The sequence below is a fragment of the Muntiacus reevesi genome, chromosome 3, assembly GCF_963930625.1.
Source record: "Muntiacus reevesi chromosome 3, mMunRee1.1, whole genome shotgun sequence".
Lineage (NCBI taxonomy): Eukaryota > Metazoa > Chordata > Mammalia > Artiodactyla > Cervidae > Muntiacus > Muntiacus reevesi.
The window spans coordinates 115,524,590-115,550,274 of record NC_089251.1 but is presented as its reverse complement, the minus strand read 5'-3'; the positions used below and the strand labels follow the sequence as shown (position 1 = coordinate 115,550,274).

The following is a 25,685-nucleotide window of genomic DNA, read 5'->3' as shown; positions in this document are numbered from 1 at the left end:
CTCACACTTATTTACTCTTGCTTACACGTCGGCAGCTGCAGGCTTGGCTGCTGAGGTTCTGCTCCACGTGCCTTTTCTTTCCAGGATCTCGGCTAGAGGCACAGCCCCCGTTTGGGGTATGCTGTTTCTGTGGCAGACAAAAAAAGCAGAAGAGCTAGGAGGAATGCACAATGACTCCTAAAGCTTCTGCTCTGAAGGACTTTATATCTCTTCTACTCAGGTTTACTGGCCAGACCACATCCCCTGGTCAAGCCTGGCATCAGTAGGATGGGAGTGGATGCTCCTCTCATTAGAGGGGCTCTGCAGCCCCCCGAGCAGTGGAGAGGACGTACCATGTTCTTGCTGGGAAGTGGGGGAAGGGGTGGATTAGCCAGTCACTGGAGACAGTACTACCATCTGCTGTGGGAAGGAACCCCATTTCTGTGTAAGGGAGACTGACTGCTATACGCAGAAAGGCACGGTAGCCTAATTGCTGAAAGCTTGGACTTTTGAGATAAGATCATTTACTGACCTGACCACATTACATCATCTCTGTAAGCCTCCATATCCACATGTGTAAAATGGGTAAATGTCAGTACCTCACAAGATTGTTAATAAAGATTAAGTGAGAAATTGCAGTAGACACTGGGCACGGTGTCTGGCACATGGGAGGTGCTTACTAAACAGTGTTCTGTCAGAGGGCTCGTTCTGGAACATTCTCAGCAAAGAGGTATTCAAAGAGGTATTTAATGTGACAGCAGATGCGGCAAGGGCTATACCACTGCAGAATGCCGAGGCAGGCAGGGGAGTGGTGAGATGAGACGGGGAAGGATAAAGAGCAGAGGCGGTGAAGGTGAGCTCCTGGACACATGGGGCCTGGGGAGGGGGCTCGGCCACTCAGTGGATGTGGAGACGCTTCGGGGGGGCTTCAGGCTCGCTGAAGACTTCTGAGTGGTCTCAGACCAGGTGTCAGGAAAGGTGAGTGCCCAGACCCCTGTGTCCTCCCAAACTCATTCAGTGAACCTGTTCACAGAATACTTGTTCTGAGGAGTCCGCCCTGGCAGTGAGGCAGCCGGGCCCCACTCTGGTGCACCTGAAGGGCCTCCAGGGGGTGGTACTGCAGGGAAACTGCAGCATCTTAGTATACAGACCGGCAGGTGGCCGAGGGAGAGGCTCAGACCTTGGGGGTTCTAAACTCTGAGAGCCAGTGGCATTTATCTTGTCAGAGCCAGAGCTGCTGGCTATTTGCTTTCAGCTCAGCAGCTTCCTGGTGGATTTCCTCCTCCTCCTAAAATTTTGTTTCTGAGCCTGCATGAGGTCCCAGCAGGGGAATGGAACCTCTGTGGCTGTGAGGCTCACTCCTCCAGGGCCTAAGGCCAGAGATACTCTCTGGGGCTGCCAAGGAGAGGAGAAATGTGCTTCAGACTATTAACTGCTCACCCTCTGCAGCTGCCTCTCTCCCAGCCACCGTCACCTCCCCCCGGGACCACCCGTGAACCCCTGGAGCAGTGCTTCTTGAAGCATGATCCTTACCTCGTATGCACTGGAGTCACCTGAGGGCCCATCTTAGCCCTGCTGAATCCAGGGTCTAACAGTTGAGCTCCATGCTCTGCCAGAGAGGTTTGGCCCTTAAAGTTGCCCCCACTGCCCACAGGGAGATCCGGGGGTATTCGACTCCCAAGGGCCTCTCCAGCCTCTCACCTGCAGTTGCCCCTCCCTCCCATCACCCCAGGACCCCGTGGAGTGCTCTCTGAACACATTGTGCGCCTTTGCAGGTGGCTTTTCTTTTCCCCACTGTAACTCTTTGTCATCCTTTCAGACCCAGTTTTAAAAGCCTTTCCTCTGTGAAACTGTGACTGCACACATTCCAGGCCCTTTGTGAAGAGTTTATTTTGCTATTATGTCACTTAGTCATCACAGAAACCCTGGGAAGTAGGTCCAATTTAGAAATGGAGGAATCAGTACTGAGAGAATGGAACGGTTTCTCTAAAGTCATGCAAGCTAGTAAGGATCAGAGCTCTTTGCTTCCAAAGGCTGAGCTCTTCTCTGCTGATTGCAGGGACCACGTGTTCAGAGACTCTTCGCCCCTGCCTATGGCCTCCTCTCCACGTCTGGCACAGCAGCTGTTTTTTTAGGAAAGCAGGTGGGGCCTGTCGGGATTTCCCATCCGAGGAGGTCAGCCTAGTCCCTCAGTCAAGCAAATCTCTTTCCTTCCGGCCTCACTTTGGGGACTGGGCGGGGGTTTGTGTGCAGTCTCTGATACCGCCTTGTGCCAATGGGCCCTTTTTGTGGCCAGTCAACTCAGCAGGTTTACCAGTACTCTGGCTTTTTCCCAAGACGGTCTTCTGTGCTTCTCCGCTTGCATCTGCCACCCTCTCCCCTCACCCCCAGCGCACCCTGCAGTCACCTTTCCAAATGCATGATCCTTTCTTGCATCTTCTGACACACACACAAAGCTCCCAGACACACAAAGCTGTTTGAACCACGACAGCGACACTAATAATCGGCAGTTACACAGTACTTAGGTGGTGCCGGGTGCTGATCCGAGGGTTTCCATGTATTTGTTATATCTTCATAGTAACCTTATGAAGTAGGTGCTATTGTGTCCTCACTTCACAGATAAGAAAACTGAAACTCAGAGAACTTTATAGAACTTAGCCAAGGCCGCACACGGGAGCGCTGAGGCTTGAACCAGGAGGCCACCTCTAGCGGGAACTGAGCGCCTCCCTTTTCTGTGTCCTGCTGTGCCCCTGGGGATTCAGAGATGAGTTAGGCTTGGATCTTGCCCACAAGTTGCTCCAAGTATAACCTGGAAGAAGTAGGGAAAAACATGTACACAGAAGAGTGATCAAGGGCTCTAGAGTGAAGGGGTATGAAGGAGAGAGGAAGGAGCTCTGTCCAGGAATGGAAGAAGAAAGGCTTTCGGGAAGGAGCAGCATTTCCTTTGAGTTTTGAAGTGTGGATGGGAAATGGATGCAAAGAGGTGCGGGGGAAGGGGATGCGAAGCAGAGAGAACCCAATGTGTCAGGGCTGTGTGGAGGGGCTGGGCAGCTCTGGGGAGGAGCAAGTGCCTTACTGCAGCTAGGCTGGCACAGAGGGTGGGAGAGAGACCGACAGACAGGGGTGGACCACGTGGTGGGGAAGCCAGTGCTGTTTTAGGGACACTGGGCTTTTATGTTGTAGGCAGTGAGGCACCTTTGAAGAGTTTTGAGTTGAGGGAGGGGGAAACTGATGAGAACAGAGTGGGATTTTGCAAAGATTACTCAGTTACAAGTGCTGGGTGGTGGAGGGTTGCCGTGTGGGGGAATTCGATTAGGATTTGGGGTTTGTTCCACAGTCAGGTGAGAGGAGTCTGAATCAGGGCAGGTGCAGTAGGAGCAGGGAGGAGTTGATAGCTGTGTGTGGAACTGTCAGCTCTGGGCAGCTCTTTGGATGTGTGGGGTGAGGAGGTGTCAGAGATGTCCGTGGGGAGGTTCGGAGATGAGGACCGTTGGAGGCGACGGGGAGGGAAGAACGATGGAGCTCCGTGGCCACCCACACTCGGGAAGGTCCGGATGGGATACGCCTGCTCTTGTGGTGCCAGAGCAGTCAGAGATGGACCAGACCTGGTTCCCACCGCACAGTGCTCCCTGCTGCCCGATGCTCAGGGTGCTTGTCTCTGGGCCATGCGTGTTAGGTGCTCAGCCAACAGTTTTGGGTCCCTAGTCTGGGAGGGAAGAGATGATACCCCTTCTTAGAGGATTCTTAATCTGACAGGCAAGTCCCTGTTTCTTAGAAACTTAAAATCAAATAGGGGAGTGGCTGGAGCACTATAGGAAAAGCCTGAAGGATTTGTGGAGTAAGACTTAACGCGTTTACACAGAGGGTCCTCTTCCACTAGAGGAAGAATGTTGTCTTGATGGAAGACAGGGAGGGGGCAGACAGACCTGTGAGGCTTTCGGAGTAGGGAAAACTTGTAGCCAGGGAGGTGCTGAGGCTGGCGCTTCCCAGCATTTCTGCAGATTGGTCTTGAGACCTGCATCTGACTGTCCTGATTGGCACCCCTTCCTGCAGGTGGCGTCCCTCCCAATGTGGATCCCGAGGCTTACTCCTGGTTCCAGTCAGTGGACTCTGATCACAGCGGCTACATCTCCATCAAGGAGCTGAAGCAAGCCCTGGTCAACTCCAACTGGTCCTCGTTCAATGACGAGACGTGCCTTATGATGATAAGTGAGTCCTAGCCCTTCCCCATGGACTCGAGCGGGGGTCGAGCCCCCTCCTGTCTGACGGGAGGCAAATGGAAGGCCGTTCTGAGGAGAATTCTTTCGGCCAGGGAGGATTTCAGGCAGGAAACTGGGTTCACGATGAGATAGCCTTTAAACTGAGAGCTCTTTTCCTTAGGTCTTTTCTCAAGTTCTGGACCTGGCTGAGTCACAGGCCAGATCGGTTTCTCGTTCTGCAGGATGGGACTGCTTGTCCTGGTGGGTGATGGCAGGGAGGGGGTCAGCCGCCAAGCCTGCGGAGACGATGCAGTTCTGGCAGGGGTGGGGCTGGTACAGCGCTTGATGAGGGTGCATCTTGGGTGCCGGCATCTGGGCCTCGGGCCTGTGGTTCTGTGGCGTCTCCTACTCCAGCCTGGGGGGATGGGCTACCTGAGTGGTACCTGAGGACCCTGGGCCCTTAATCTTGATGCCTTCCTTCCCTTCCCTTGAAAGACATGTTTGACAAGACCAAGTCAGGCCGCATCGACGTCTACGGTTTCTCCGCCCTGTGGAAGTTCATCCAGCAGTGGAAGAACCTCTTCCAGCAGTATGACCGGGACTGCTCGGGCTCCATTAGCTACACAGAGCTGCAGCAAGGTAGGGCCTGGCAGGGAGTCGGTGCACAGGTACAGCGGACCTTGCTCATCACTCCCTAGGACAGAGCAGGGGGTGCTCGCTGCCTTCGGGCCACCTCGAGTCCCACTGCACCACAAAACGCTGCCCTCAGCACAGGCCCCCTCCCCAGCCCGTCTGTGGCCTGGCTGGACAGTGAGCCAAATCCCGGGCAAGGACATGGGCAGGGCTGGACTCTGACAAGGAAATTCCTGGCAGCGCTGGGTCAGACAGATCCAGCCAGCAGGGAGCCTTGGGGATGGAAATTCAGCAGCCCAGGGCACCTTAAGGCTGCTACGTGTGGCCTGTGTGGCTCTTGCCTCTCGAGTTTCTAGCGTGCAGAATGGAAAAAGTGCTGTAGAGGGGCTCAGAAAGATGGCTTCTGTGGCTGGCTCTGGTGGAAGGCAGTTTCCTTCCCAGAGTACTCTAAACGTTGTAGTTGGGTAAGGTGACGTGAGGTCACAGCTCCAGGTCTGGTTCCACGTCTGGCTCTAGAGGACAGTTGGTTAGTGTGGTTGATGAGAACTGGACAGGGAGCTTTCCCAGCTAAGAGGGAAAAAGCATTCCCCAGAGCACCCAGCCCATCGCCCTGGCCATGGATTTCAGTCAGACCGAGGAGCTTGGAGGCAGGGGGAGAAGGGAGCTCCCTGGCAGAAGAGAAAGGAGATTTGTCCTGAGCATCTACCCTGTTGAGTGATGATCTAGTGGTGGATGTTTGTAAGGGTGATATCATCACAGGAGAGCTAGTACTTATTGAATCTTTGCTATGGGCTAGGCACTGGAATAAGTTTTTCTCCTATGTTACATCATTCTGTCTCCACATGTGATAGGTACTGTTTCTTATTCCCCACCCTTAGATGAAGGATCTCTTATTATTACCCTTTTACAGATGAGCAAACTGAGGCTTAGTCTAGAAAACTTGCCCAAGGGCCACATGGCAAAAGGGGAGCTGAGATAGTAGCCTGAGGGGGTAGATTATACCGAGAGGGGGAAGGGAGCATCTCAGTTGGGTTGAGGGGATGTAGGGAGCAGTGTGGAGACTGCAACCTTGGAACTGTCCTGCAGCCTCACCTGGGGGAGATGGGATGATTTTATTACTTTTAACAAATAACACTTACTATGAGTGTTTATTATATGCCAAGCACTATGCCAAGCCCTTTGCATGATCACCTCCTTTAATCCTTACTAGAACCTACAAGGTAAGTATTACCCCATTTTAGAGATGGTAAGACAGAGGATTAGTAAGGTTAATAAACTGCTTGCAGAGGGGCTGTTTCAACTCCAGAGCAGGCCCTCATAGCCTCAGCTGAGCTGCCTCTGATATCTGTCAGCTTGGGGCAGGATGGCCCAAGGGGACTCAGGCTTCCATCTGTAATACAGACAAGTCAGAGATGAGCATGTACAGACTGGTGTTATTCTGGGACTCTGCGGACCCCTAATTAAACAGATAGTAGAGACCTTGAGAGCAAGCGATGGGGGCCTCCAGCTCCGGGGAGCACCCAGAGCTCCTGCTGTGCTCCTGGCATCTCGGACGTCTGTCCCGTTTCTGCTTTGGTGCCAGTCCCCTCGAAGTTCCTGAACTGCGGTGCTCCGTGGAGCTGGTCGATGGCAGTGCTCACGGCAGGCTTTTGTGTCTGATCTGTGTGCCCCTCCTCTCCAGCTCTGTCCCAGATGGGCTACAACCTGAGCCCCCAGTTCACCCAGCTCCTGGTCTCCCGCTACTGCCCGCGCTCCGCTAGTCCCGCCATGCAGCTGGACCGCTTCATCCAGGTGTGCACCCAGCTGCAGGTGCTGACCGAGGCCTTCCGGGAGAAGGACACAGCTGTGCAGGGCAGCATCCGGCTCAGCTTCGAGGACTTCGTCACCATGACAGCCTCTCGGATGCTATGACCAGCCCACCCGCAGAGTGGGGAGCGCGTCAGGCAGCGACATTTCCTGGCTCCTAGGGTGGGAGAAGCATGTGGGCCTCTCTTCTTTTCCTGCCCCTTCTAGAAAAAGAATTCTCCCTTGCATGATGCAAAAGTGTTCCCAAAGAGTGCTGGGAGTCTGTGTCATGGCCACCAAATAGCGGGGGTCTCAGCTGAGCCCACACAGGTGAGGGCCTGACCGAGGACTGGAAGTTGAATGTCCTTACGTCCCTGAGCATTTAAATGGCACATCCTTGCACCAGTTGCGAGAGATGCGAGTCACAGCTGTTAGCGTCCAGTTGACTGGCTCCAGCCTCTAGCTTTTCCTTCTGTGCCCTGACGCCAGTGGTAAGTATTCGTCAGCCTCTTAGCATTAGCACCTGCATTCCCTCACCCGTGTTGTCTTGTCAAACGAACCCCATTTCTCCAAAGCAGAATCTGACCAGGGTAGGGGTGAGAGATCTGCCCATGGGACCAGTGGCTTGGATTCCACCCCCATAAGGCCGTGTGTGATTGACTTCTAGCTGCCATGGGGTTGTCCCTGCTCAGGGAGCTTGGGCCGTCTGCTCCCTGGGCATCTTTGGCCAGGCAACCCCTCTGCAGCTCGGACCCCTCACTTGCCTGCGTCTTCTGCTTGGCTTCAGTCTCCAGGGAACAAGTTGCCACTTCCCACTGCCAATGCTTTTTTTAATTTGTGGTTTTCTTTTTTTCATTTGGGGCCAAAAAGTTCATGACACCATAAGCTTCAATATAAGAATAAAATTCTGGAGTTCCATGTTTTTCACCACAATTTCCCAGTTAAAGGTCCACGTGTGATTCCATTTAGTCACTCATTTACTTCATTCAATGAATATTTAAGTACATATTATATCCAGTGGTCTCCAGCCTTTTTGGCACCAGACACTGGTCTCATGGAAGACAGTTTTCTCACGGATGGGGGAGTGGGGAGGAAATGGTTTCAGGATGATTAAAGTGCATTACATTTATTGTGCACTTTATTATTATTGGGTTTCCCTGGTGGCTCAGAGGGTAAAGCGTCTGCCTGCAATGCAGGAGACCTGGGTTCAATCCCTCAGTTGGGAAGATTCCCTAGAGAAGGAAATGGCAGCCCACTCCAGTATTCTTGCCTGGAGAATCCCATGGACAGAGGAGCCTGGTAGGCTGCAGTCTACAGGGTCTCAAAGAGTCGGACACGACTGAATGACTTCATTTTCACTTTCTTAATATGATTCCATCAGCTGCACCTCAGATCATCAGGCATTAGATCCTGGAGCTTGGGGACCCCTGCTAGGTACCACGCTATGCAGAAAGAAACAGTTCAACAGGCATGGCCTTCCGGGGGCTGCTGTCACATACCTGGGTGAAGTTCAGTGTCGGGGCCTGCCCGGTTCAGTCCAAGGGGCTGACTGTGTGTTTTATAACAGTTTTTGGGCCGGCATTCCGGGCTAGAAGCCACCACCCCAGCCTTCTCACAGCATGGCCTTTTATCACCTCAAGCCCTGGTTTTATCTTCCAGACAAACTGCATTTATGAAGTCATAACTTTCCCCCCATTTTTATTAAGCACAAACATCTGTACTTACCAGCTGGATCTTCAGCATGATAATCAGCCTACGCCAAATGTCTATAGTGATCTGACAAAATCTCAATCAAAAGCCAAGACACCAGACATTCTGGCTTGCCGGGGAGACTTGATGATGGGTAGTGGCAAGCTAATCCTTTCACTCTGGTGGGTGAAGATAAGCAAGCCAGGCTCTCCTCCATGCTTGGTTGGGGAAGCGGCTCAGTGAGGCCGGCAGGTGTGTCAGGCTGAGCCAGTTCAGCCCCATTCTCCTCTGGCTGCTGTTGTGCTAGAATCCTCGAGTTAGATGGAGTCCAGTTCCCAGAGGCCAGTCCCCATCTGGAGCTAGAAGCCCTTCCATCTACTCCACCTTCAGTCTGGCCTCTGCTTGCCAACCTCCAGTGACGATTCAGTGCCTTTCTGGGCAGCCCATTTCCTCCTCAACTAATAGGGGCTTCTCCCTGAAGTGGATCCCACATCCTGCCACCTTGGAAATATCACTCATTGGCTGTGGTTTTCTCTCTCAGGCCACCCAGAACCTGTTTCACCCTCTCAGCACGCCAGCCCCCTAGGTAGCTGAAACCTGTCACTGCATTTCCCCCAGGCCTCCCTTCCCTAGGTCACATAGCCCTGGGCTCCTCAGAAGCTCTTCACTGAGCTTCATCCCAGGTGACCTCTGAATTACCCGAGACCCCAAAACGGAGGCCTGAGGCCCACCACGGTTCTGGGCTCAAACAGCAGAGAGTCGGGTAGAAATGCAGACATTAGGGTAAGCTTCTGTTGTTTCTTTGCTCCACCGAGCCACGTGTCTACTGAAACCCACATGTGGAACAGTGCCAGTCATGTGCTGGCACCCTCACGTTCAGCTGGGACTGAGGAGCCCATGACCTGGCTGCGTCCTTACGGGCATGGTTGGTTCTAGACTTGGGGGCCAGCCCTCACACCTCAGTCTACCACACCGCCCCTCCAAGCCTGGCTGCAAACTTGACAAACAACTTTGGATCCCAAGGCCAGAGGGAGGGGAGTGGAGGATGGGTGGGACACCCCACATTCCGCCTGGCAGCGACTCACAGGAGCTGGGCTGACAGTCCTCTGGAGGGCGAGATGCCAGGCGCAGACCACTCCCTCCACCTGCTCTGCCCACGAGGATGGGTGCTGACGCGTCCTGGGCTGGGTTCCTGGCAGGAGCTGCATTTTGCCCCATTTTCTGACGGGCGAGGTCATTAATCAGGTTAAGCAGAACCGGCAGTGCACAGGGCCGAGCCAGCCTCTGCCAGCTGTCTGCTGCTCCTCCCAGCAGAGAGCCCTTCAGACGGCGTCCCACCTCCTGCTCCGGCCGTGAGGATCAGGGCCTCCAGCCGCCCTCTAATCATCTGGTAGCAGATGAAGCCTGTCGAGCCCAGTCCTTGGCTTTCTCTTTTTATTCGGTGAGTTCACAGAAAAGAAATGCAAGCCCTGATCTCCAAGAAAGTGACGATAACAGTAAACCAGTTAACCCTGCTGTCTGCCCACCTGCCCTCCCCCTCACCTTCCACAGGCTCCTGGGCCCAGGAGCTGACAGATGTGGTCACGACTGAGGTCCTGGCACCGGGATCGGTGCCGCGTGAGGGGGCAGCAGCCTGTGAACTCTGAGGCCTGGCCAGGAACCATCTGGGATCCAGTGTGTCGGGGGCAAGACGCGGGAGGGGTCAGCAGAGAGCTGCCTTCCGGTGCTGCCTTGACTCCCCCCCTCCACCTCCCCCAGCCTCCCCAGCTTCTCACTCCCTACCTTCTCCCTCCTAACCTATGGAGCCCAGATTTTGTGCAATGACAAGGAAAGGGGACAGTCAGTGCCAGGCTTTTAATGAGAGTTGCTTCAGACTGCTAGCCTCCCTGCCAAACGGCCACATGGAGAGTGTTCTATGACACCACGCAATCAGCGGGGTCCAGCCTACGGAGTGTGCACTTGGCACCTGGTGGGGGGTGGGGGGCTGTTTTCCCACCAGAGGGGCTGGGCTCAGATTAGTTCACATGGGCCTCAAGGAGCGGCTGCCAAGTGCAGTCTGGGCTTTAGGGAGCTCCTGAACCAGATGGAAATGCCTGCCGGGACCCTTAAAGCAGACTCCAGGGAAGACCTGTAATTGGGTAGGAGAAGGTCTTTGGGAGTCAGGCCAAGCTCTGGAAGGATGATGGCGATGGATGGTACCATGGGGTATGGCCAAGTGAGAGGAGCGAGACGATAATCTTGTCTGTAATGCTTTGCAGTTTACAGAGAGCTTTGCACTTATCCTGAACATGCTTAATCCTCGCATCCGTCCCTCATAGGGGACACAGTTGAGAGAAGGGAAGTGACACTGCCTGGAGGCAAACAGGCAGAAAACCAGGAGTGGAGCCCGGGGCGGCCTCACACTGCAACCAGCAGTCTTTCCACAAGGTGTGGGGGTGGGCCTCCCAGGAGCCAGAGGAGCAGCCCCCCCTTACCCCCAGAGCCACCAGCACGACCCTCACTCAGGGCAGCACCGTGGTGACGCTGGTGAGCAGCACATGCTCCGAGACTTTGGAGACGGAGCACCGGCTCTGCAAGGACAAGGACTTGTGGCTGGCAGAGGAGCGAGGGCTGGGGGCCTTCAGAGAGGCGCAGGGACCCAGGCCGGGCAGGCAGCAGGAGAAGGCGGCCTTAAACTGCTCCCGGAATTTGCCTTGGTTGAGAGACAGAAGACACAGCCATAAGCAGACAGAGGTGGCCTTCGGCCCAGAAACACCGACATAGTTCCAGCCAAGCTGCCTCTGAGGGGGGTGGGAAGGAAGGGTAGCCCCGGGCAAGAGAGCGCCCCAAGGCGACCTCGCCCCTGCCAGGGAGAGTGAGGATAAGCCCTGGAGCAAATTCACAAGGAGAAATGCAATTTTCATCTGATTCCTTGACTGCGCCCTGGCTCTGAACCCAGCTCAAAACGTGGCGTCTGGCTCGGACCTCAGGTCACCTCCACCCTGGCCGGCATGCAGGTGAAGGGGCTCAGGGCTCACCATCTGCAGCTAGGCTTTGCCCACCTCTGCCCCGTGGTGGTAAAGATGACCGCGGTGGTGGCCCTCGCACGAGGCGCTGTGCCCACTGCCTGAGCTTGTCATCCAGCTCACCCCAGCACCCCGAGGGGCCCGAGTCCTTCATCGCCTCACTCCACCGATGAGACACACAGGTCCAGTGGCCTGTCACCACGCAGAATTTGGACCCCATTCTAATTCTAAAGCCCTTGGTTAAAGTTGAGGGGTGTGGGGGGACAGTGGGGAGGGAGGGACCACCACGGCCACCTGTTCAGCCAGAGGACCCCAGGCAATAGACTGTGCTGTAACCGAACAACCACATTTCATCACTGGCAAGCCATGCTGGCTCCCAGCAGAGGACTGAGCACACAGTGCTGTGCTTAGTCGCTCAGCTGTGTCCGACTCTGCAACCCCACAGATTGTAGCCCGCCAGACTCCTCTGTCCATGGGGACTCTCCAGGCAAGAATAATGGAGTGGGTTGCCATGCCCTCCTCCAGGTGATCGCCCCAACAGGGATTGAACCCAGGTCTCCTGCATCGTAGGCAGATTTTTTTTTTTTTTTTTTTTTTTACCATCTGAGCTGCCAGGGAAGCCCCCAGCATAGAGTAGGCGCTCAGTAAATGTAGGGCAAATGAAGGAATGCTCTCCATCACGTACTCATCTCTGTTCTCTGAGTCAGAAATCACTGGCTGCTGCTGCTGCTGCTAAGTCACTTTGGTCATGTCCGACTCTGTGCGACCCCATAGACAGCAGCCCACCAGGCTCCTCTGTCCCTGGGACTCTCCAGGCAAGAATACTGGAGTGGGTTGCCATTTCCTTCTCCAGTGCATGAAAGTGAAAAGTGAAAGTGAAGTCGCTCAGTTGTGTCTGACTCTTAGCGACCCCATGGACTGCAGCCTACCAGGCAGGCTCCTCCATCCATGGGATTTACCAGGCAGGAGTACTGGAGTAGGTTGCCATTGCCTCTCCGAACCACTGGCTAGCCTTTGTTAAGTAATTCTTTAGTCTCAATGAAGGGTAAAATATTGACCCTGGCCCCTTTAACTTTTCAACTTTTTTGCAAAAGTCATTTGCGTCCAGGCTTGAAGAGTCATCTGGTCCTCAGGCCTGGTCCAAGTCAGAGGTCTGGTGAGTCACACTCTGCTGAGCCCGGGTGGGGGCCAGGGGTGGGGCCTTTCCGCCCTGAGGCCGGGAGGTAGCGGAAGGGGGTGGGGGCTGTGGGACAGCTGGAAGGGGAGACCTGCAGGGAGCAGGGACCACAGATGCCTGGAGAGGGACAGGGCTGGTGCTGGAGGCAGGTGGATTCAGGGGTAGCCCCCCCAGATCCTGGCCATGCTGCCCGTCTGTGTCTAGCTGGGCATGCGGAAGCCACTTCCTGGCTCTGGGCTGCCTCTGCTGGTGGCCCTCCCTTCCTCCCATGCCTTGATTATGCAGTCACCTCTTCAGACTGGGACTCCATCTGGAGCCTGTGTCGACCAGACTGGCTGATCGGTGGTCCTGCTCTGCATGTGTCAGGCAGGGATTGAGGTGAACTGGCCCACCCCTGACCTCCCGCCCACCCACTGGTCTGCGTCATGTGCAAAACTGAATCCAGGTGCTGGTCACCTTCTTTGGCTACTATTGGGAGTGTAACCTGTCTCCCATTCAAACCAGGACTCCTGGGCGGGGCCAGGTGATCCCCCTGAGTGAGAGTGTGCAGAGCAGGGTCACTGTCCCCAGGAGGGAGCAGGTGTATCCTCCCAGGCTTTATTCAGCCTGGATTGGAGATGCGGAGACTGCTGTCCTGGGGACTGTTGCCACCCTCTGTTACTCTGCGTCTCCAGTCCACTCACCACTGAGGAAGTTGTAGATGATGGGATTGGCAGCGCTGTTGGCATACACCAGCCAGTGGGAGAAAGTGAAGCAGGCATAGACAGCTTCTCGGTCGCTGGCTTGGTGGAACATCCCGAACACCCTAGGACCGGGGGGCAGGACACTCAGAAATGGGGTGTGTGTGTGTGTTTCTGTTGGGCAGGAGTCACCATCCTCATCGAGCATACAGGAAAACCAGAACTCAGAAAAGGAAAGTGAGTTGACCAAGGTCACGCAGCTCATGAATGGCTGTAAAGTACAGGAGTCCCACGGTCCCTTCTGTTCACCAGATGGCCTTTTCCTGGGCCTCTGGGTCTGGGGTCCTGACCACAGTTTGGGGTTCTTGAGCTCAGAGCGTATGACCAGAGTGGGCCTGGGGGCAGGGGCCAGGGTACCTCCGCTCAGTCACTGGCTGGCTGATCCCCTGGGGCTCCCCTTCCTCTTTATCATCTGTCTTCACAGCAGCATGATGAGTCATAGACATCATCCCATTTTCAAATAGAGAACAGATTCAGAGAAGCGAAGTGATGTGCCCAAGATCACACAGCCAGGAATTGGCCGAGCACAAACTCACACTCAGATTATCTCACATGGTGGCGAACAGCCCGGTGTTTTGCCCTCCCCACCCCCACCCCACCACGGCCTCTGTTCTTCCAGACACCCGTGGGCGTGGTGCCTCCCTTCAAGTCTCTGCCAAATGTCACTTTCTCAGGCCTTTTAAAAAAACCATTACATCTTTAAAAAAAAAAGATTTTTTAAAAAAACCCACCAATCTCAGTCATTGTCACTTTCTATCCCCTTTCCCTATTTTTTTCTTCCTAGCAGTTCTCGCTGGCTGACATTGTAATATATTAATATGTCCATTCTCTCTCCCACCAGATGTCACCTCCACGAAGGCAGGACATTGTCCCCTGCACTTGTTCATTCTGTTCCCAGCCCTTGCCATCTGATGACTGACTGAATAGATGAGAGGATTTTCATGATAGCCTTAGGAGGCAGGCAGGCTATTCTTCCCATTTTACAGATGAGGAGATTGAGGCTCAAGAAGAGAAACAACTGCCCCAAGGTCACACAGTGAATGAGCGGTGGGCTAGTTTTTCTCTAAAACTGAGAAAGCTCCTTTCTCTGACTCCAGCAGCTCTCCCCACCCCCAACCGCTCCCCACGTGCTCTCACCTCTTGAGGACGTTGAGGACACTGATGGGCAGGTAGCAGAGAGCAAAGACCAGCAGCACCACCATCAGCATCTTGGCTGTCTTCCTCCGAGCTCGCATCTGCTTCACCTCGGCCAGGAAGGCGCGGGCCCGAGGCTGGGGCTCTGCACCCAGGCCTTGCCCCTGGTCCTCCAGCTGGACTGAGGGCCGCTTCCAGTTCCTGACCAGGGCTGACGTGGTGCCAGGGATCTGTCCAGCACACAGACGGCAGTTGTGGGTACACCCCCTTGGGAGGGGTGTTCTGTTTGCTGGGCTGGACTCTGGGGCAGGGCAGAGGTGAGCAAGGGAACAAACCCTTGCAGTAGGAAGGAACTAATACTCATGATAAAGACCAACGTTCTGGACTTGAGTATACTTCCATTTTTTCATTAGCTCATTGTGAGACCTCCCACAATATGCCTCTTGGGAACATATTATTGGCCTTTAGTTATAGATGAGGTAGGGGACCCTCAAGAAGTCCCTAGGTCACAGCCTGGGGCCTGAATATCCTCCTAGCTACCCATCCATCTTCCTCAGTGGTGGGTTGTACCTCCCTCTGGCCCATGCTTGACTCTAGGAGGCCTGAGCAAGGGGTGAATAGGTGTGCAGCACGGAATGGCCTGGGCCTCAGAGCACAGGTCCCAGCCTAGGTCGGTGCCTGCAGGCCTGTGATGGTTCTGGGCTCCTGGAGCAGCACAGATACCTTCACAGCCTCTTCCCACACTGGACACCTGAATCACCCTACAGCAGAAGGGCATGGGGCTAGAGTTCAGGAAACTTGGGGTCTAGGGCTAGCTGAGCCATCCATGAGCTATGTGACCTTGGTATGTGACTCACTTTTCTTTTCTGAGCCTTGGTTTTTCCTGTTGGTCGGACACAACTGAGCGACTTTCACTTTGCACAATGTTTGAGAATCTATATCAGAACTGGAGAAGGGAAAGGCTACCCACTCCAGTATTCTGGCCTTGAGAATTCCATGGACTATACAGTCCATGGGGTCGCAGAGAGTTGAACACAACTGAGTGACTTTCGCTCACTCTGCACTTTTTCCTGTTGGTAAGGATAGTGACTCCTGCCATCTTGACCGGGGGACTGTGAGGAGCAGATGGCAAGTGTTGGTGGACCGCAAGGCTGCTCGTGTTCTGGCTGGCATCCTCTCCCTGTCCAGGCACTGATCCAGGACTCACCCCCACAAGTGCCAAGGGCCACGGAGCACCCCCTCCCTTGGCAAACGCCACCCCCACCCCCCACCCCGTGGAACTTGCTGTCAGTCAGTTTGTAATAGAGGAGAGAAGGAAGGCTCTGGAACCAGGAGGGCTGTTACTCATTGGCTGTGGCAAACTGGTTGCCCTTACTCAGTGTTTGTATTGTGGGTAATATTGCTGCTTCGGTTAAATATTAATCGCTAAGAAGACACTGCAAGCCAAGTGCCTAACTGGGAAGCAGCACAGAGGTACCATTATCATTGGAACCCCCAGACCTGGGTTTTAGTCCCTGACCTTCCACTCACTGTGAAGGATTTGGGAGAAGTTGCTTTGCCTCTCTGGGTCTCAGTTCTCTCATATATGGAGTTGGGGATAATGTTTGGTGGTGGAGAGGATACAAGACTGGCTGGGAGTGTTCGGTATGATAACTACTGAGACTAGGACAGTGGCAGGCAGCTACTGCTATTAGAACAGTATCAATTACTCCTTGGTTCCAGGGCCAGCACTAGCATTTCTGGCCTGGAGTTTGTCCCTGGGCCTTGCCTCTCTGGTTGCAGCCAGAATGGCATGTTCTGAAGGCAGAGGACTGTGCACTCCCTAAGATGAGGACCTTTTTGCCCTCCCAGCCCAGACAGTGACACCAGAGTGGGCCTCACCTGGCGGCCCCAGAGCTTGCGGAAGATCTGGAAATAGGCCATGGCCATGAGGCCCAGCGGCGCCAGGTAAGTGACGATGAAGAAGCAGCTGTGGTAGATCTTGGGATAGAGATCGTCTGCAGGGGCCAAGAGATGCAAGGGTTGGGCCCCCAGCCGGCACCGCTTAGCAATACCACCCTGCCCCAACTAGAGCCAAAGCTCGGCCCCATGCAGGAGCCCTGGCAGAGAGACCCTGGAGTTACCCAGCCCATGGGTGTGTCCATCCCAGAGGAACCCTGGCACAGCTGTCTACCCTAGAGGACGTACCCACCCTGGAGGTAACCCTGGTAGATGCCTGCTCTAGAGTGTCCTCCCGAGAGACTCCGGGCTGCCCACTGCAAAAGTGCCCTGAGAGATGTCTACCGCTGGGTATGTATCCCAGATGTGCCCACCTCAGGTGCCCTCCCAAGGCTCCCGCTCTTACCAGCCCAGCGTTCATCACAGACGGAGAAGAGCCGGGTCCGGTTGGCTAGCTCCGGCAGCACGCTGCTGCACTCCATGACCGCAGCCTGGGGCACCATGACGGCCAGCGACACAGCCCAGATGCCCAGGATGGAGCCCCGGGCACGCCGGGCAGTGCTCTTGAACAGCAGAGGGTGGCAGATGGCATACCAGCGGTCCAAGGCGATGAAGCTGAGGGTCAGCACTGCCACAGACACAGACACGGCCTGCCCCGAGGGGACACAATGTCAGTCCTTTTGGGGGCCACCCGGGGACATGGGGTGAGTGATCGAGCTCACAGCCCAGAAATAGCAGGCAGCCAGGTGCAGTGCAGATCCTGACTCCACCACTTACTGCCTGGGTGCTGTGCTATGCCTAGTTACTCAGTCATGTCCGACTCTTTGTGATCCCACAGACCGTGGCCCACCAGGCTCCTCTGTCCGTGGGATTCTCCATGGCAAGAATACTCCAGAGAATGCTGTGCCCTCCTCCAGGGGATCTTCCCAGCCCAGGGATCGAACCCAGATCTCCCTCATTACAGGCAGATTCTTCGCCATCTGAACCACAAGGGAAGCCTTACTGCCAGGGTAGATTTGATCAAATCACTTACCCTCTCTGAGCCTCATCTGCAGAATGAGAATATATCATCCTCCTGGCAGGATTCTTTTTAGAATAAATGAAATTATGGGTGGAGAACATCCAGCCTGAGACCTGGCACATAGCAGGTGTAATAACTTACACTTTTCGAAATAACTACGTGCCAGACACTGTTCTCAGGATCCTCACAATGACTCATGAGGTGAGTACTCTTACCTCCAAGGTACAGATGAGGAAACTGAAGAACAGAAATGTTAAATAACTTGCCTTAGGTGAATTTCCTCACCTGCCTGTCTTTATTTTCAGGGTGGCCAGAGTTAATCAGTTGAGTGGAAAACCTCAATATAATGGGAAAACCAAGAGGCATTCTCTCTGCCCAGGGATTTCATCCCTTTCCCCAGGCTGTAAGGGAAAAGAGTCCTCATTCTGAGAGGCAGAGATGAACCAAGGCCAGAGATGCAGGTGGCTGCTGGCTCCACGAGTGCCCCCTGCCCTCTGGGGTATAGGGAGGTGGGGCAGGGATGAAACCCTGGCCTCTGACCAGTCCTCCTTCCACCCCGCCAACCCCACTGGGTGTCCTGATTCCCACCACTGGGAAAGGGAAGGCCCCGGCCAGCCATGGGAGGGGAGGGGAGGGGAGGGCACTCTCTCCGGCAGGCCCCCTCAATCTGCCCTCCCCTGGATCAGGGAGCAGCCCAGCGCTCTGTCTCAGCAGGCTGTGTCTGGCTCCTCCTCCGTGTGCCTGAGTACCTGGAGGTGACTGTACCTGTGTCCCCAACTGACTGTGTGTATGTCTGTGGGTGTGACCTGGAGGGGATCTCTGCATCAGCATGTGGGGCTGTGTCTGTGTCCTTAAGTGTCGGGCCTGGTAGCCGGCTCCCGCTGACAGTAGAGCGTGACATTGTCGAGGTCCTGAGCCACCGTCGGAAAGTCAAGACTAAGGGTCCCTGAGACCTACGCAAGGCTGTGGTTGTTGGGCTTGGTGTGTCAGAAGGATCATGAGGGTCATCCAGGCGGAGCTCACCTGTAGATAGGGGATGACCTTGCAGAGGGCATGGCCAAAGAGCCAGGATTCAGTGATGTCTACTAACAAGCTGGCCGGCAGGCAGATGGCCGTCACCAGCACGTCGGCCAGGGACAGGTTGACGATAAAGTAGTTGGTGACCGTCCTCATGTGGTGGTTCCGCCACACGGCCAGGCACACTGCAGGGTGGGCAGTGGGGAGAGATGAGGCTGGAGGCAGAGCCACGCCCAGTCTAGCTGGGCCCCATCAGTGAGACACTTCCCCCACACTACCTGGTAGGGACTGGGGAGAAAAGTGAGGCCCAGGACCCCTCCCAGTTCCTAGGGGGATCCTGCAGCACCCCCAGAGACCTACCGAGCGTGTTGCCCACCAGGGCTACGAAGAACACAGCCACGTAGGCTGCGATGAGGACCCACTCGTACTGCTTCGGGTACAGATAATCACGCCACAGATAGCGGAGAAACTCGTCTTCGTAGTCTGGAGGCTCCGGGGACCGTTCCCTGTCCTCAGTGGAGATCCCCGTCTGGGGCCCTGGGGTGGCCGAGGGCTCCATGAGCTCAGGAGCCACTATGGCTGATGGGCATCCCAGGCTCTCCCCAGGGAGGGGTGCACGTGGGCCAGGTTTCAGCCCACTTCCCTTGGGGGGGGGCAGTCTTGCACTCAGGTGTTTAGGGTCCCAGCCCCAAACCTTCTGAAGGAAGGAAGGAAGAAAGGGAACATTAGGGAGTGTGCTGGGTTACGTGCAGATAAGCTCTCTCTTAATTCTCACAATCATATGGGTTAGGATGAGCCTGAAATGGTTGGAGAAAGCCTTGCATACCCATTCCATACCAGTTGGCCAACTCACCTCTCAGCCTCGGTTTCCCCATCTATCTCGTAGAGTAATAACTGAATCTGCCTCACAGGGCCAGTGAGGAGAAATCAGCTCTAATGAACGCCAAAGGTTTTACCCAGAAACTGGCTGGCTTCCTGGCCATTGCGGGTTACCACTATTAAGAGCTCTGCTTTGCAGAGGAGACAGAAGCTCAAAGAGGTTGAGCCCCTTGCTCAAGGTCACAAGGCCACTAAGGTCTGTCTGAGTCCACCAAACACCACAGCTTAGGAAGGAGAAGCCATCCTGGTTGCAAACACCTTCTCTCCTGAGTCAGTTCACTGGCCTGAATTTGGGGGTTGTAAAAAAAATGATCAAGGGAGGCTTTCAGAGACCCAGGCCCCGCCCACCAGACCTGTCAGACTCTCCCAGGTGGATACACACCCACCCACACACACGGTGTGGGTGGAGGTGCAGGGAGGAGCTGACAACCTCCCTGAAAGCGAGGAGAGAGCCCCAGGCCCAGGGGCTGAGCGGGTCACCCCCGGCCCCAGATAGTCCCTGCCTTGAAACCCGCGGCCGCGATGAGCCCCGGCGGCCGCAAGGGGTCGCTGGACCGGCGCGCCGGCCGCCCTCTTCATTCACAAATCCGGCCTCGCACCCCGCTGCTCATCCCTCGCTCAGACCCCCTCCTCCCCCCAAACTGAGCCTGGACGACCCCGGATGTGTGTAGGAGGGTTGCGGATCCCTGGAGACCCCCGGGGGAGCAGGAGGGGTCTCCTTCACATCCCTACCGGGCGCCGACGGACATGCTTCCCCAGCGGGACCTCATTGCATTTCGGGGGCTGTGGGGCGGTGGTCGGGGGAGCGAGGGCGCGAAGGGTTCTTTAGGAACCTGCCGGAAAGAGGGCAGAGCCTGCTGGGGACCCAGCCTCCCAGCACCCAGGTCACAGCTCCCGAGACGCTTGGCTCCCGCCGAGGGTCCTCTGGAACCGCCCACTCTGGGCCCAGGGGTCCCCCAAGCCCCGCACCTGTTGGCTCTGGGACCCGGGCGTCCTCTGGTGCTGATCCCCCGATCGTGCAACGGGACTTCGCCTCCCCTCCCGGAAGGCCGGTCTCCGGGGCCCGGGGCTGGGGGCGGGCACCAGGCTGGGGAGCCCCCTTCCTAGGCTGTCCTGTCTGGGCTCGCTCGGCTGGGCGCGAGCGCCGACTCCGACGCGGGCTGTGGCTGGGCGCGGGCTCCGCGGAGCTGTACGCCGCGGGGAGCGGGGGACGGCGCGGGAGGGGCAGGGCAGGGAGGGGGGGCCCCAGCCTGTCTCGGCTGCAGGTCTCCCAACCCCCGAGTCTCGGAGGGCGGAGGGAGAGGCTCGTCCCTCCCAGCTCACGACTTCACGCGTCCATCCCACCTTCATTCATGTGTCCATCCGTTCATTCATTACGTTCGCATGCATTCAACATTCCTGCCTCCGCCTACGCTGCATTCAGAGCGCACCTACTGTGTGCCGGCGGGCCCCCGGGCAGCTTCGGAGAGCCACAGTGCTGGAGGTGGGTCCCAGCTCCACCTCTGCCCGCTGCCTCACCTAGCTGACGAGGATGATGGCACAGGTGGGTGACCAGGGTGAGAGAACGTCGCCTGCACCGTCTCCTGCCAGGCTCCAGCTGTTGCTGGAGCAGCGAGCTCCCGGAGATGCCTAGAGACCCTGCTCGCCCATCTCCCAGCCTCTGATTCTATCTGCCCTCCAGTCCTTTCTGTTCATGACTGCTTCACCCCTCCCAAGATAGGGAAGATAGATGGGGGCAACACGCAGGGGAGCAGAGGGGCTGATGAATTCAACAAACATTTTCTCAGCTGCATGTCAGGCAATGAGCTAGAATATTACCGCTGCCATTTGCACAGTCCCCGCCATGCACGATCCCATTTAATCATCACATCAACCCAGTGAGGTGCTTGTTCACCATCCCCATTGCACAGATAAGGACCCTGGTCTCACGTGATTCAGTGACTTGTCCAGGGTCACACAGCAGAGGCCGAGCTGGGATTCAATCCTGCCCAGTTCTCCAGGTCTATCCTCCTCCTTCGCCAGACAGAGGTGCCCAGGCTGGCTGGAGGCAGGTGGGCTCACAGCCAGGCAAGTCCTCTACAGTGTGACAGAGCTGCTGGGGCACAGAAGGACAGATTGATTCAACCAGGACAGCAGGACAGTCTCCTAGAGCAGGGATGTAGAGACCTAATGAGAAGCCCTGCGGTGGGGGGGGGGGGGGGGGGGGGGGAGGGGATTCAAGGCAGAAGAAACAACAGGGACAAAAGTATGGCGGTTGGGCCTTCCGAGAGCCACAAGCCGGTGAAGGGTGACCTCCTAGGCATTGAGCCATCACCTTGACCATCCTCTATGTCTGGACAGGACCTTCCTAACCCATCAGATTCACCCTACTCTCTGAGCCTCAGAGACGCACACCCCTTCCCTCCTGGGAGGGGATTCCTGAGCTGGAACTTCCATCTTCCCTGTTGCAGCCAAAGGCTTTTCTTCAAAGGAGCTAGAGATGCACATTAGGCATAGAGGGTGTGGGAGGGAAGCTGGGGGCAGGTCGGGGACCTCCTTTACCTGTCCAGGGCAGGAGGGAGGACCAAGTCTCGTCCTTACGTAGCACTGTCCCTGGGCAGCATCTGCACAGTAAGTGATCGTTCAGAGCATCCATGAGGTTCCCAAGGCTCTGCCCTGCGTGCCCGAGGTGCCTGCCTGCCATAGGGAATGGATAAGGGGACATGTGTGTGTGTGTATGTGTGTGTGTGTGTGTGTGTGTGGTGGGGCAGGGGGAAGAGAGAGAGAGTTTGTGTGTCTGTATTAAGAAGTAAGGGTTGTGACTACATGTCTGGGGAATCCAATGTGTGGCTGTGTGTGTGTGTATGTGTGTGCGTCTGAGCATGCATGTGGGTAGGGGACAGGCTCTGGGTTGATGACTGGAGTCACCCGGGGTGGGATGTGTCTGTATGATGTGTGTCTTGATTTGTCTCTATGCATACTGATGTCTGTGTCTATGAAGGATGTGTGTGTGTGTGTGTGTTGGGGGTGTCTGCCTCTCGGTGTGTCTGGATGTGTGAGTGTAGCTTTGACTAGCATGGCCTCCCAGCTCATTCCCCTGTGAGTGTGGGAATGTGAGCGCGGTGTGCCTTTGTGTCCATGGCTCTGCGCATGCATGGAACTTGGTAGTCTGCCCCCACAGCAATGACTCATCTAATCTCCCAAGTGAATCCCCCTGTCCCCCGCCCATCTAGAGCTGTGACTGTTTGCTAGGTACGGGCTGGGGAGTGGGCTGCGACGCATGCGGGGATGGGAGGCAGATCGCGCGCGGACACTCAGATGACAGTCACAGCAAACACGGTACAGGTGGTGATGTGAAAGGGACAGCCCCCTCTGTGCCTGTGTGGGCGATGGGCTCCGGCTGAGCGCTGCACAGCCCCGGCTTAGAACCCAGTGCAGAATGCCATGATTCAGGGCCTGCCAGACACCCTGGGTTGGAGTGAACAAGGAGCTTCCCAAGTCCCCCATATCATTGTGTTGGGGGTGCACGTGTCTGTGTGGGGAAGAGTCAGGCTGAGAATCCACCCCCACCCCCACAATATCCAGTTTCACAGAGCCCATCCCATCTCCCCTTAAGAGGGGTCCCTTTTCATTCCTGGGGACCCCAGAAGTGGCTGCTCCCCAGGACAAGGGATTCTGGGTGATTCCTTCTAACCTGAAGCAGCAGATCTTTCTTCCTCCCCTACCAGACCCTGGGCAGGGAGGAGGCTCTGGGTCCCCAGGTCCGTCTAGCCTGGAGTCTGTCTCCCTAAGCCACTGCTTAAGGGTGGGAGAGAGAGACCAGTTATTTGGCCTCTGTGGGCATGGAGTAGAGACCCTGGGGTGTCTTGCTCAGAGAAAATTCTGGGGCCCCAAGGGGGCCACTGATGCTCTAGGAGACCCTCCAAGAGCTGCAGTGGTTTGGTCCTTGGGCTAACAGCACTGTCCTCTGGGCATGGGTGCTAAGTCACTTGTGTCTGACTCTTTGCAGCCCAATGAACTGTAGCCCGTCAGGCTCCCCTGTCCATGGGATTCTCCAGGCAAGAATACAGGAGTAGGTTGCCATACCCTCCTCCAGGGGATCTTCCTGACCCAGGGATCGAACCCAAGTCTCCTGCATTGGCAGGCAGGTTCTTTACCACTAGTGCCCCCTGGGAAGTCCTCTGGGAGACCTTGGCTTCTGGCAAACCACCTGTGTCTAGAGGAGGGCCCCAGGACCTCATATTCTTCATCTCCAGGCTGGGCGTGCAACCTGATGCCTCCTCCTCCCAGGAAGGGCCAGCCTGAAGCCTTTGCTTTGCCCGAGCTGTCAGTCAACCTTTGGCCACGCGACCTCTTTCCTGGAACCAGCCAGCTCCAGCCTTGTTGATCTAATCCTGAGCCTCTGAGCCACAGGACCTGGTCACATCCATCTTCAAGTGTCAGCCTGGGCACTGCCCCCAGGTGCTACCTCCCCCTCCCTCCCAATTCCAGTGTGACTTGCAGTAACCTCTGTCTGGCTGGGACTAGAATAATCAAAATGTAATTGCATTTTCAACTCACTAATGCTGCCACGGGCCCAGGATGGGGATGGGAACACTCTGGGCGGGGAGGGCAGAGGTGCTTCTCAGAAGAACAGAGATCAGAAAACAAGCAGAGGTGTGGGGTGGGGCCAGGGGAAGGCCAGCACCGAGTGGGCTGTGGGCCCAGAAAGGGGAGTGCTTTCAGAGGGCTGAGTCCAGACAGGCCACGGAGGTGGCCAGGGTGCTGTGGTCCTTGGGCCCAAAAGCACTGACCTCTGGGGGTTCCTGGCAAAGTGTCATACCCGCAGGAGGGACCGAGGGACCTCAGGTCCTCCTTCTCCAGGCCAGGTGCTCAGGTTTTGTGCCCCTTCTCCTTGGGGAGAGCCAGTCTTTTTCTGGGGTTTGAGTGATTGGAAAGGACCCACCATCCACCAGGAGAAGCAGGGATCCAGGACCGGAAGTCAGGCATCCTCAGTGGCTTACCAGGTCAGGAGGTAGAGAGAGGGGGCTGGAGACAGCAGTCTACTGTCTGCTCACTCACTCAGAGACCCACTCAACAGACAGACACTGGTGGGAGGTAGGCTGCAGAGCTGGGGGGTCCTGCTGCTTAGGCTGCGGAGACCCCATGTAAGCATGGGTGGAGTGGGTATCAAATGCATTAGGGTGGGAGCTGTGGAGTCAGGCCCAGGGGTGGGATGGCGCTCGGACCAACAATGGGTAGTGCATGTGGATCTGAAGGAAAACAAATTAAAACCCCTCATCTCGTTAATTCTGGCGGTGAAAGAGGGTGAGGAGCACAGGCTCGGGGGCCGGAGAGGCCTGGGTCAGAGTCCGGACTCTGTCACTTACCACTGTGTGATCTTGGACTAGTCACTTCACCTCTCTGATGGACTGGGTCATGGCCGTCAAACATGTCCGTGTCCTAATCCCCAGAATCTGTAAATAAGTTACAATGCCAAAGAGGCTTTGCAGATGGGGCTAAGCTAAAGATCTCGATGGAGTAGCCTAAGTTAACCAGGTGGGCCCAATATGGTGTAATGAGGACAGGTCCTCATAAGGAGGCAGGCGGGTGAGAAAGAGGAGATGTGATGACAGAAGCAGAGGCTAAAGTGATACCAGCCCTGGAAGGGGCCACGGACCAAGGCATGATAGCAGCCTCTTAGAAGCTGGAAAAGATAAGCAACAGAGTCTTTCCTGAAGTCTCCAGAAAGAACGCAGCCCTGCCAGTTCCTTGATTTTTAGCCTCATAAGACACATTTGGACTTCTAAACTCCAGAAACATAGGAGAGAAAATTTTGTGTGGTTTTAAGTCACTTAGTTAGTGGTAATATGTTACAGTGCAATAGGAAATAATACAACCTGTTTGTGTCTCATTTCACTGCTTAGGAGTCCAACAGGAACCTTTAGCACACTCGTGTATTCGCTGTGAACAGAGCAGGTGTGCGGAGCAGCAAGTGCTGGGCACCAGAAAGACTGACAACCACACATTCATTCTCATGATATTTTAAAAATAATATCTTTAAAAATCAGAGTGATCTTCATTGGGAGGATCCAGACTTTGCCAGGTATCTTTATGCTTATCCTGTCATTTTTTTTTTTTTTTTGGGGGGGGGTTGTTTGTTTGTTTTTGATGTGGACCATTTTTAAAGTCTTCATTGAATTTGTTACAACATTGCTTCTGTTTTATGTCTTGTTTTGTTTTGGCCAGGAGGCATACAAGATCTTAGCTCCCTGACCAGGGACTGAACCTCTGCATTAGAAGAGAAGGTCTTCAGCACAGGACCACCACTGAAGTCCCTAGTAGTGTTTTTGTTTCTCGTCATGTATTGGTGCTGGAGGCTGTTAAAGATCCAAATCCTAAAATAATAAGTAATAGTAAGCAATGATCACAGGAAATGTGTGCTGGTGTGGCTATTTCAACACAGGAACACATGAGGGAAGCAAAAGGAGAGGCCTGATCTTCCTGGGAGGGGTGTGAGTCTGTGTGTGT

General features: G+C 55.4%; 2 protein-coding genes and 1 long non-coding RNA gene across 4 annotated transcripts in view; 2 read left to right on the top strand and 1 right to left on the bottom strand.

Moving 5' to 3' along the window:
• The window catches only part of PEF1 (penta-EF-hand domain containing 1), a 17,866-nt gene extending 10,354 nt beyond the window's left edge, over positions 1-7,512 (top strand). The window contains exons 3-5 of the mRNA XM_065930279.1: positions 4,033-4,188; positions 4,674-4,817; positions 6,493-7,512. Of these exons, the coding sequence (XP_065786351.1) occupies positions 4,033-4,188; positions 4,674-4,817; positions 6,493-6,722 (530 nt within the window). The 3' untranslated portion in view covers positions 6,723-7,512. The remainder of the gene's footprint in view (positions 1-4,032; positions 4,189-4,673; positions 4,818-6,492) is intronic.
• On the bottom strand, positions 2,473-19,331 carry HCRTR1 (hypocretin receptor 1). 2 transcript variants are annotated; one of them, XM_065930278.1, is made up of 7 exons: positions 18,678-19,331; positions 18,324-18,502; positions 16,686-16,929; positions 16,223-16,338; positions 14,345-14,571; positions 13,151-13,272; positions 2,473-2,788 (listed from the first exon to the last, which is right to left on the bottom strand). In XM_065930278.1, the coding sequence occupies exons 1-7, from the start codon at positions 18,874-18,876 to the stop codon at positions 2,685-2,687; spliced, it is 1,191 nt and encodes a 396-aa protein (XP_065786350.1). In that variant the 5' UTR covers positions 18,877-19,331; the 3' UTR covers positions 2,473-2,684. The 2 variants fall into 2 exon arrangements, with proteins under 2 accessions (XP_065786350.1, XP_065786349.1); XM_065930277.1 differs by lacking the exon at positions 2,473-2,788 and adding an exon at positions 10,093-10,977.
• LOC136164794 (uncharacterized) lies at positions 8,562-25,685 on the top strand. The gene is made up of 4 exons (XR_010662407.1): positions 8,562-9,726; positions 16,193-16,288; positions 25,082-25,260; positions 25,404-25,685. It is a non-coding gene; the product is annotated as an uncharacterized lncRNA (long non-coding RNA).

What these genes read in the sequence shown, in the direction of transcription:
- HCRTR1 (XM_065930277.1), bottom strand. Translation starts at nt 18,876, where the DNA reads ATGGAGCCCTCGGCCACCCCAGGGCCCCAGACGGGGATCTCCACTGAG. An exon ending in CCTGGTGGGCAACACGCTCG is followed by an intron (nt 18,503 to 18,677) that starts GTAGGTCTCTGG and finishes CCCACCCTGCAG; the next exon opens with TGTGCCTGGCCGTGTGGCGG. An exon ending in CTGTGATGAACGCTGGGCTG is followed by an intron (nt 16,339 to 16,685) that starts GTAAGAGCGGGA and finishes TGGCCCCTGCAG; the next exon opens with ACGATCTCTATCCCAAGATC.